The sequence below is a fragment of the Neofelis nebulosa genome, chromosome 7, assembly GCF_028018385.1.
Source record: "Neofelis nebulosa isolate mNeoNeb1 chromosome 7, mNeoNeb1.pri, whole genome shotgun sequence".
Classification (NCBI taxonomy): domain Eukaryota; kingdom Metazoa; phylum Chordata; class Mammalia; order Carnivora; family Felidae; genus Neofelis; species Neofelis nebulosa.
This window is the reverse complement of record NC_080788.1, coordinates 138,542,713-138,552,743: the sequence shown is the minus strand read 5'-3', so window position 1 is coordinate 138,552,743 and position 10,031 is coordinate 138,542,713. Positions and strand designations below refer to the sequence as shown.

At 55.3% G+C, this 10,031-nt stretch overlaps 1 protein-coding gene across 1 annotated transcript; it reads left to right on the top strand.

Moving 5' to 3' along the window:
* The first annotated feature begins 944 nt into the window (after window positions 1-944).
* Window positions 945-7,941, top strand: LOC131518273 (uncharacterized). The gene is made up of 4 exons (XM_058740827.1): window positions 945-1,312; window positions 5,502-5,596; window positions 5,777-6,065; window positions 7,163-7,941. Exons 3-4 carry the CDS (start codon window positions 5,809-5,811, stop codon window positions 7,809-7,811), a joined length of 906 nt encoding a protein of 301 aa, XP_058596810.1. The 5' UTR covers window positions 945-1,312; window positions 5,502-5,596; window positions 5,777-5,808; the 3' UTR covers window positions 7,812-7,941.
* The last annotated feature ends 2,090 nt before the right edge of the window (window positions 7,942-10,031 follow it).

The window sequence follows — 10,031 nt, the reverse complement described above, 5'->3', positions numbered from 1 at the left end:
CCCCTCCCCTCCCAACCCCTTCCCTTCCCTTCCCTTCCGTTCCATCCCCTTCTCTTCCATCCCCTTCCCTTCCCTTCCCCCCCCCTCCCGTCCCCTTCCCTTCCCTTTCCTCCCTTCCCATCCCCTTCCCTTCCCTCCCCTTCCCTTCCTTCTTCCTTTCCCTCTTCCCTCTTCCCCTCCCCTCCCTTCCCTCCTCCCTTCCCTCCCCATCTCTTTTCTCATTTGGAAAGTGCTCAAGTAAAGTACCAGGCTGCAGGACTCTAGAGCCATAAAACAGGGCAAGGATGCGGTCGCACCCCCACAGCCCACTCCCTAAGCCACTCCCCTGCTTTCGTTTTACTCATAACCAAATTCCAGTGAGTCAGTTGAAAAGTCTTGTGTAATGTCCTCTCTCCCTACTAGAATCTGAGCTACAGAAGGACAGGGATTTCCATTTGTGTCCTTCTCTTACGAATAAGAACAGGGCCCAGCTTGGAGCTCCTGGGTGGCTCAGTCAGTTATGCTTCGGACTTTGGCTCAGGTCATGACCTCACCGTCTGTGAGTTCGAGCCCCGCGTTGGGCTCTGTGCTGACAGCTTGGAGCCTGGAGCCTGTTTCAGATTCTGTGTCTCCCTCTCTCTCTGACCCTCCCCCGTTCAATGCTCTCTCTCTGGCTCAAAAATAAATAAACGCTAAAAAAATTTTTTAAAGAACAAGGCCCAGCCAGAACTTAAGTCTCATCCTTCCCACTTCCCCTCCCTCCCTCCTTCCTTCTTTCCTGGAATATGTACCATTTAAAGCCCTGGAAACTAAGGACATGTTACCCTTTAGTTACCAATCTTGCTTGTCACCTCCATGACCTCGGAGGTGGGGTCTGACTCTTCCCTTGGGGTCAGGCCATCTGGGGTCGGTCGGTCCCAGCCCACCAGAAAGCAGCGGTGTCCTCTGTGGATAATTTATTCACTCTTCCGTTCATTTGTCCCACAAACCCTCAGTTAGGCTGCGTGTCCAGGACTTTGCTCAAGACTGGGGTAAATAGACCCATGCCTTCGTTTACTTTAGAGCCAATTTATTTAACATCAGCTATGTAACTCACTTAAAATCTCTGAGCCTAAGGTTACCTGTCTGGGAACCGGGCATAACAATCCCAGCTGTCAAGGTTACCGTGGAGAAAGCCACTGAGGCAAGTGACGGGCACACCCCCACTGCCAAGGGCAGCGGCCGTGAGCGGGCAGTGGGTTTCTGCAGCGCGAAGAGGGATGCAATTCATCGGTCATCTGACAAAGCTTGCCAAGCACCTGCTCTGTGCTCAACCCTTCTAAGTGCTCTCCTGGTATGAACTCATCTAACCTGTAACAGCCCCGGGGAGTAGAGGTACTGCTGTGATGCCCTTTTTCCGGGGGAGGAAACCAAGGACAAGTTGAAGATACGCCATTTTCTCAAGGTCACACAACCAGCGGAGGGCAGGATTCCAACCTGCCACCGGACTCTGGAGCTCTGCTCTTGACCATGATGATATGAGGCGGGGGGGCAGGAGGAACAGGGACCCAACATTTCTGTATGGCAGGAACTAGGCAGGGGCAGTGGGGCTGGAAGAGTGTTGTATGGGTGTGAGGAAGGTGGGGGGGCAGGAGGAACAGGGACCCAACATTTCTGTATGGCAGGAACTGGGGGGGGGGCAGTGGGGCTGGAAGAGTGTTGTATGGGTGTGAGGAAGGTGGTTTGCAGGGGCTCAGCCCTTTCTTTGCATAATTAAAAAAAGTCCACATCCAAGAGTGGAAGGGAGACCCTGGCCACCTCTTACCACCCACCTCCCCTCCCCCACCCCTGGGTGTAAATGCACCTGGAGGGCCTGGAGGGAGGGTGGCTGCGGGGAGCCCTGTGCAGGGGTCTCAGCACCCTACCACGCAGCTTGTGGAGAATGAAGAATCTCAGGCCCCATCCCAGACCCGCCGCGCCCCGCTGTGAGGGTGACGCTCCCAGAGCGTGAGCACCTGCGGAGGGTGGGGTGGTGTCTAAAGTCAAGTTGGGAGAAGAAGGTCTCAGGTGGAAGAGGCCTTCCTTGACCACCTTCTTCAAGGCCCATCCCCTTTTATTTCCTTCTTTCTACTTCTTGGGCCCACACTCATTGCACACACACACACACACACACACACACACACGATACCAGTGGGGGCAGGGCAGTTGAAGACTTTGTACGGCGTGGACTCCCCGGCTTTCAACAGTGTGAAATATGATGGAACCCTCGGTTTTAAATGCAAAATTTGCAGGACGTCGGACATCTCTCTGAGTCTGGTCTGTCCTGGGGTGGGGGGGGGGGGAGCCTGGTGATTGGCTGAGCCCAGAAATTTGGATGTAAGCAGAAGAAAACGGGGGTAGAATGTATCTGCCCTGGGGCTGCTCAACGCGGAACCACAGGGTAAAGGGGGAACAAAGAGTGACAAGCCCCTCCGAGGTTGGGCGGAGGTCTAGTCACACTCTAGTTAGAAGCAGGGAAGCCTCCACGAGCTTGAGCTCTGTACTAGGCTCCGCCACCCCCTTGCTGCGTGATCCGGGACGACCTGCTTAACCTCTCTGAGCCTCATTTGTATGATCCGCAAAATGGGGAGAATAACATCTGCCTCCTACTCATCTCTCGTGACGAATTTTGGCTCACCCCTCCCTCCCCACGCAGAACCTCACCTCCTGGAAAGCAGGGACCAGAACCTTTTTGTGTTTCTCCTTTGTTTCTCTTTCTACCTCTCTTCGGCCTCGGTTTCAGGCAGGCTCTGTTCGGTTCAGTCCCGTTGCCTTCATCCAGCCGCGCCTGGTGGAAAGCCTGCCGTGGGGTGGGCCCGGCACAGGCACCAGGAAGGTGGAGAAGAGGGGAACCGGATCCTGGTCCCAGGGAGGAAGCAGTAGGTGGAGGAGGCATCTCGGAGGTGGTCACTTCCATACAATAATACGGGGAGGGTTACAGCTGTGTAGCTGTTTGAGACCCCACAGTGAGGTCAAGGAGGACTTCCTGGAGGAGGTGACCCTTGCAAGATGAGGAACGGTTGGCCAGGGGAAGAGGGACCAACGTTGTTGACGATGACGGTGGTCGCCGGTAAGAGGCAGCACTTAGTATATGATGTGCGAGGCAGCCGCACCAGCATTTCCTGAGGGCGGTCTTCTGCAAGCGCCTGTGAGGTAGGCATTATTGCATCTCCATTTATAGATGAGGAGACTGAGGCACAGAGAGGTTAAGCAACTTCCCCAGGATCACATAGCTCAGTAAAGCAACCACAGGTGTCATTGACTGGATGGTTTTTTTTTAAATCTTTTTTCCAAAAATGGTTTGTTTGTTTTTTTTTAATTTTGTTTAAGTTTATTTATTTCGAGAGACAGAGGGTGAGGTGGGAGAGGCAGAGAGACAGGGAGAGAGAGAATCCCAAGCAGGCTCCGCGCTGTCACCGTGAAGTCCGATGTGGGGCTGGAACTCACAAACCGCGAGATCACGGCCTGAGGCAAAACCAAGAGTCGGATGCTTAACCAACTGAGCCACTCGGGTGCCCCTAAAAATGTTTTATTTTAGAGAGAGAGAGAGAGAGAGAGAGAGAGAGAGAGAGAGAGAGAGATTGAGCGGGGAAAGGGCAGAGAAAGAGAGAGGGACAGAGGATCTGAAGCAGGCCTCGGGCTGTCAGCACAGAGCCCGAGGCGGGGCTTGAACCCACGAACCGTGAGATCATGACCTGAGCCAAAGTTGGACGCTTCACCGACTGAGCCAACCGGGCGCCCCTACCTGATTTTTTTTTTTTTTTTACACCAATTACACAGTTAACTATTTTTCAACTCACATCATTTACCATTTTTCACCGATCCTGTCAGGTAGACGCATCGTTTTGGTTCTGCATGATTCTGATTTTACAAGTTGGGAAAATGCGACTGAAAGGGACAGCATGTCCACTGTCGCCCAGCCAAGGAGCCGGGAGGGCAGGACTGGAACCCGGGGCCTGCCGCCCAGAGCCTTGCGTCAGTCCCTCTGCTCTCCTGCATTTGAACCCCCGGCTCTGTGCCAGGCGCTCTCCCTGGAACCTGACACGTAGCAGCCACGGGGCAGGGGCCCGCGTTTCAGAACGATTCACGATTCACGAAGCAGCCACTGGGGGGTGGGGGGGAGGCGGGAAGCGGAGAGCAGAGTCCCTCCCTTGCCCTCCCCCCTGCACCCCCCACCTCCAGAGGAGTTTCCAGCGTCCAGTTAGTGCCGGGAGCCCTTTGCACACCCTTCCCGCTCTCCTGCTTCTTCTCCCTGCTGGTGTTTCATCCGGGCGCTCCTGGAGAGCGGCACCCGCGTGTTTCACAAGCCAAACGTTGGACAGAAGCCTCTAAACGTCTGGAGGAGCGCAACGAGGGGTGCACGCAGGTAATGAGGCTGAAAAGCTCGCAGAGTCCGTGGCCTTCGGGGCTTGATTAGCGGGGACTGGCACTTTGCTGCAGAATTGGCAAATGAAATGCTTCTTGGAACTAACGCGGGGCGAATTTGTAAAACTTGGGAACGTTCGGTCTTGAAAAGCCGGCCTTCCCCAGTCTGGCAGGGACCCAGACAGACAGGGCCCCTGGAAGCTTGCTGACCCCTCGCGGGGTCTGCTGGGAAGGAATGGGAAGACTTGGAAGACGGAGGTTCCAGTGTGGGCGCTGGCACGTCTTTGCTGTGATCCTTCGGCCAAATTTCCTACCCTCTCCGAGCCTCAGCTTCCTCATCTGTAAAAGGGACGCATGTCCTAGGTGGCTAAGTCTGTTAAGCGTCCGGCTTCGGCTCAGGTCGTGATGTCGGGATTCTTGGGTTCGAGCCCCGCGTCGGGCTCTGTGCTGGCAGCTTGGAGCCCGGAGCCTGCTTCGGATTCTGTGTCTCCTCCTCTCCCTGCCCCTCCCCCACTCGCTCTCTGTCTCTCTCTCTCTCTCTCAAAAATAAAATAAACAGAAAAAAATAATTTAAAAAAAGAAGGTGGATGTCTCCTACCTCATGGCATCATGGGAGGATAAATGAAATATTGCGCATAAATCTCGTGGGATCGTCAGCTCTGGTTCTCTTCATTCTGTTTTTTGCCTGCCTGCATCCCTCCCAAGCCCCGCCGCCCTCCACCTCTGTTCCCTGTTGTTCTGTGCCTGGAACGTTGCCCCCGCGGACTACATTACCCAGCTTCCCTAGCTCTGTGGCTTCAGCCATAGAGAGGCTCCGGTCGGGGCTTGGGGGCGTGGCCACAGGAAGAGGCGGGGGGTGTTTCTCCTCTACTCCTTCCTGGCTTCAGTGCTGGCCTTCGGATGGCATCTGAGTCCCTCGAGAGCTGCCGCTGCCACCGGGCAGCCCTCCCGGGGGCTCCGGCCCTCCCTGGGCTCCCGCCGCAAGAGATGGGGATGTGTCCCTTTGTGCTGGTCCCCATGTCTTCCCCACGCTCTGCGACTCGCTCCCAGAATTCCAGCCGTGGCCCGTGCTGTGTCCTCCAGGCATCTCGTTATCGTGTTCTCAGTAATGTCAGGTTTAATTTTTCTGTCACCAACAGCCTACGTGCGACCCGAGATGAGCCCCTTCTGCTGTTACGCACTCCTCAGTGTCCGTGGCCAGAGACTGCTCTCCCCTCCGCAGGATAAAAAGGAGGTAAACAGTCTGGCCTCCTGCCAGCTTCGGGAGGGGGAGTAGCTTAACCAGCGGTGACTTCGGGATGGGAAACCCAGGGGTGGAATCCGACCCCTCCTTCTGGGAGAAAAGAGGCCTGCGGTTGTGGGGTTGGATTAACTCTGCGCACGAAATCTCAGGGACTCTGGTTTTTGGCCGCAGATCTGAGCTCTGCTCCCTAATCAGCTGTTGTAATGAAGCCGACGCCTCAGTCTACGGTTCCCAGGTCCCTGCTGCTTCCAGCCTCAGGAGGGCAGAGGTCACTGGCCCCGCAGCCGCCAACACCTTTCCAAGACCAGTCTGTTCCTCTACAAATAACAGGGGCGCTACCGAGTGCTCACCAAACTGGAAAGTTCTGCAAGTCTGTGAATGCTGGAGGCCATGTTGGAGTGTGGGAACCCCGGGGGTCTGGATCCCGTCTTCCCGGCCAGCCCTCAAAGCTGACGACCAGGTTTGTTCATCCTGAGATTAATGGGCTCTCCCCCCAGCTCCCAGCCTAGCGCTCCTTATGCAGCTGGTGCTTGATAGACGCATGCTGAGGACTTGGTCCCCGGGGCAGTTCACGTCCTGCAGGAGGTCGTTCGTTGCTGAGGTGGGTTTGGGGCGTCCCGGGATTCACTGTAGGTAAAGCCCGTGAGGGAGAGGAGGCAGGAGAGACTCTCAGGGAGAGAGAGTCTTCGACCCCAGTGAGCTTCCGGCAAAGTCTCGGCCAGCCCAGTGGAGAACTCCAGAGCAAAGATTGCTTGCTGAGGATGCGTGCTAAGGACACGAGTGGCCAGGCCCTGTAGAGACCAGCCCCTGTAGAGACCAGCTATTGATGGCGGCCTGGCCCAGAAATGTCTGGTCCTGGCTCGAAGGCCAGGCTGGAGCCGGATGGCTCCGTCGGCAGAAGGCTGGCAGCTCAGTGCTCGCCTTGACGATGAGCTCCAGGTTCCTTCTCCAAGAGAGACCTGAGCGGCTTGTCCCCACCAACGGTCACTGGGCCATCTGCTTAATGACAACTAAAGGAGACATACAGGTCGCAGGCCTCTGAGGCGACCGTGATCCACCGGCCACGATAAGTCCAGACCATCCGAGCGGGCAGGGCCCTTAGACTTAGACATTCATTCAGCAAGTGTCAGGGGAAGCCGTTGGACGCCGGGCACGGTTCTAGGCTCTGGGAAAATAGTAGGTGAATGAAACGGTCTCTGTGCGGATCTGCCAGGAGAGGGGTCAGAAAACTTCAAAGGGCCAGAGAGGAAATATTTCAGGTCTGTTGCAAGGACCCCTGACTGCAAGGACAGTCTGCGGCTGTTGTGGGGTTAGAGCAGTCGTGGGCTCTGTGTAAGTGAACGGGCGTGACCGTGCCGGTAAGACTTCACAAAAACAGGCCAGGTTTGGCCCGCAGGCTGTAGTGTTCTGACCCCGGATTGGGATAACACCTGCCTGTTTACAGATGCAAAGACTGAGGCCCAGAGAGGGTAGGCACTAGACCCAGCTCACACAGCAGGAGTTAGGAGGCTTGACTCCCATCCCAGCACTGTTTTTGAAACCCATATCTCTTGTCAGTGTGCTTCTGGCAGGCAGACGTCATTCCCCTGTCGGCAGAGGACATTCTGGCTGGAGAGGGGCTCACGCTGACACCAACTGCTTGGGTGATGGAGGAGGGACACCGGGCCGTCTGCCAACTTCCGTCACGTGCCACCGAGTCCACGAACACCAAGTCCTGATCCGCTGCTTCTGGTTGTGGAGCCTGGGTCGCCCTTCCTCAGTCTCCCCATCTGTAAAATGGGTGGACCAGCAGTGCCCCTCCGTCGGATGGTGGGGATTAACTGAGGCAATATTTGCGAAGAACCCAGGGACACGGAAGGGGGCACTCTGCCTCTATTTACCAAATAAAACAAAAGGTAGCCTCCGCTGGAGGAGAGACCAGACCCAGACCCAGAGGGTGAGTCACCCAGAGTTAGGGTACCTTTCACACAATCCAGGACCCTGCCCCGGTCCTGGCTGGGGAAGAGCGAGGGTCCCCTTCCCGTCCAGGCTCAGCGTCATGAGACCCAAGTTCCGTGTTTGGATTACAGACGTGCGAAGAATCTGGTCAACCGAGTGGTGCCGGTCATCAGGCTCAGTGCTACAGGGCACCTGGTGTGGCCACCGCAGGACACACACCTGTGGACCCAGCCTTGTGTCTCCCCCTCATCTGGGTCACGCAGCTTGAACCAGAGCTGGGGACGGAGCAGGATTCGCTCACCTCGCACGGCCCTGCAGGAGTCACGCTGGGGCGCGAGCCATAGCTGCGGGGTGCCTGAACTATTGTTTACTTGATTTAAAATTAAATTTAAATTAAATAAGCCAAAAATGTTAAATCCGCAGTTACTAATAATTTTTCTTAACTCAATCCTCATTTTACTTGAATACATTTCCTTGAGAGGAAACTGTATATATAGACAGAAAACCGCACCCCTTGTGAGAAGCAGAAAGTCATCTTAGAAATACGCAAAATGAGGGGCGCCGGGGTGGCTCAGTTGGTTAAGCGTCCAGCTTCGGCTCAGGTCGTGATCTAGCGGTTCGTGAGTTCGAGCCCGGCCTCGGGCTCTGTGCCGGCAGCTCAGAGCCTGGAGCCTGCTTCCGATTCTGTGTCTCCCTCTCCCTGTCTCTCCCCTGCTCACGCCCTGTCTCTCAAAAAGAAGTAAACGTTAAAAAAAAGAGAGAAAAGCAAAACGAAAAGCAGGACATATTCCTCTAGCTGCATACTTTTGTCTTTTGTCTACTAAAGGATGTGACCCTGAGATGAGCTTTCTCTCCACCGTAAAACGAGGAAGATAGGTGTTAGGCGTGAAATGTGTTAGGACCCGAGCCTTTCTTCTTGACAGAATCAGCAAGGCCCAGAAAGAAGCGTAAAGGTGGGAACTTTCCCACTGGGTGATCCTTCCTCCAGGCGGTGAGTGTCGGGTGGGGGTGGGGGCGCTGGCGCATGGCTGGCACACTCCCGCTTCTGGGCAACTCTGCTCTGGACAGACAGAGGTAGCTACGTACCTGGGGCATTTCTTTCGCAATGGGGAATCTTCAACAGGAGACCGTGGACATGAGCTGCGACAGTGCCCCAACTCTGGAGCGGTCACAGACACACAGGTATGGCGCCGGGCAAGTCAGTTTCTCACCTGGACGCACCTGAGGTCCCTCTAGCCGTGGCCCAAGCATTCCAACGGGGACCGCTATAGCTTGGTGGCGGGAGCGCACGTCTGGGGGCAGAGGAGACCCAGACAGCTTTGACCCCTACTCTGTTTCTTATTAGCCGTGTGTCCTGGGTTAAGTCACCCGTTGTGTCGGAGTCTCATTTCTTCCCGCGGAGACGACGGTACCTACTTCAGAAGGTGGGTGTCAGAACAGAGAGAGCAATCGTGCTGGCCACGTAGCACAGGGCGGACCGCTAACGCGTGTGTGTTCAACAAACACGCAAAGGAGCACAAATCCGACGGGTTCTCTAGCTCGCTGGGACTCGGCAATCCTCGTGGGGCGTGTCGACCCCGTTATACAGATGAGGAAGCCGAGACCAAAGAGTTAGGGTGCTCTACCCCAGGTCACACCAAGGGCAGAAGCCAGTGTGGAAACTCTCCGGGGCCCTTGGCTGCCATCTTCTTCCCATGATGCCCCACTGCTTCCCGCGTTCCAGTCTGCTGCACTCGGGCCTGGTTTTTATGGCCCAGGTTTTGTATTTTCCTTTTTTAGAGACTCTGGGAAAATCTCGGTCTTTCCGCTGACTTGGAAGCCATAATTACCGTATTAACTGGAGAAGACTTTTGGGTTTACTGGAGCACATAAAAAGCAGAGGCAGGCCCTGGCCGGGAGGGCCTGGGGACAAACAAAAAACGCCCTCTTTCACTTGGAGACTAACTGAGCTCTTGGTTCAGGCACCAAAGTGGGGAATAAAGATCGGTCCTGCAAATCTGAGGTTAGAGCCGGTGCTCACGGTCGTTCGGGCTCTTGGGGAGACGTAAAGAGCCTTAAATACAATGCTTGGCTCAGTCTGAGAGCGGTAATCTAGCTCTCCACTACCCCTTCCGTGAGGCCAGAAATACCAGGACCCCAATACCGGGTACTTACTAGCCTTGTGCAAGGAGAGTACACGAATGCTCCATTTATCAAAGGAAATGGTCCGGTTCCCCCAGGTTTGTAGCCTGAACTGGAATAACCATTTGGCTGAGCACAGGGGAGGAGGGACATGAAAATTTAATGAGCACCTACTGTGTGCTAGGTACTGTACAGGGGCAAAATCATGTCTCTTTGTTGTCAAAATAGACAGCGGGGTATGACTTATGGCTTTGTGCAAACGAGAGGCTCGGCTACTGGGGTAAGTTCCTTGCCCCGGATCCCGCAGCTAGGAAGGGAGTGGGAAATGTTGGGAGAATCATGTGTATCTCACTCTTTCTCCCCAGGA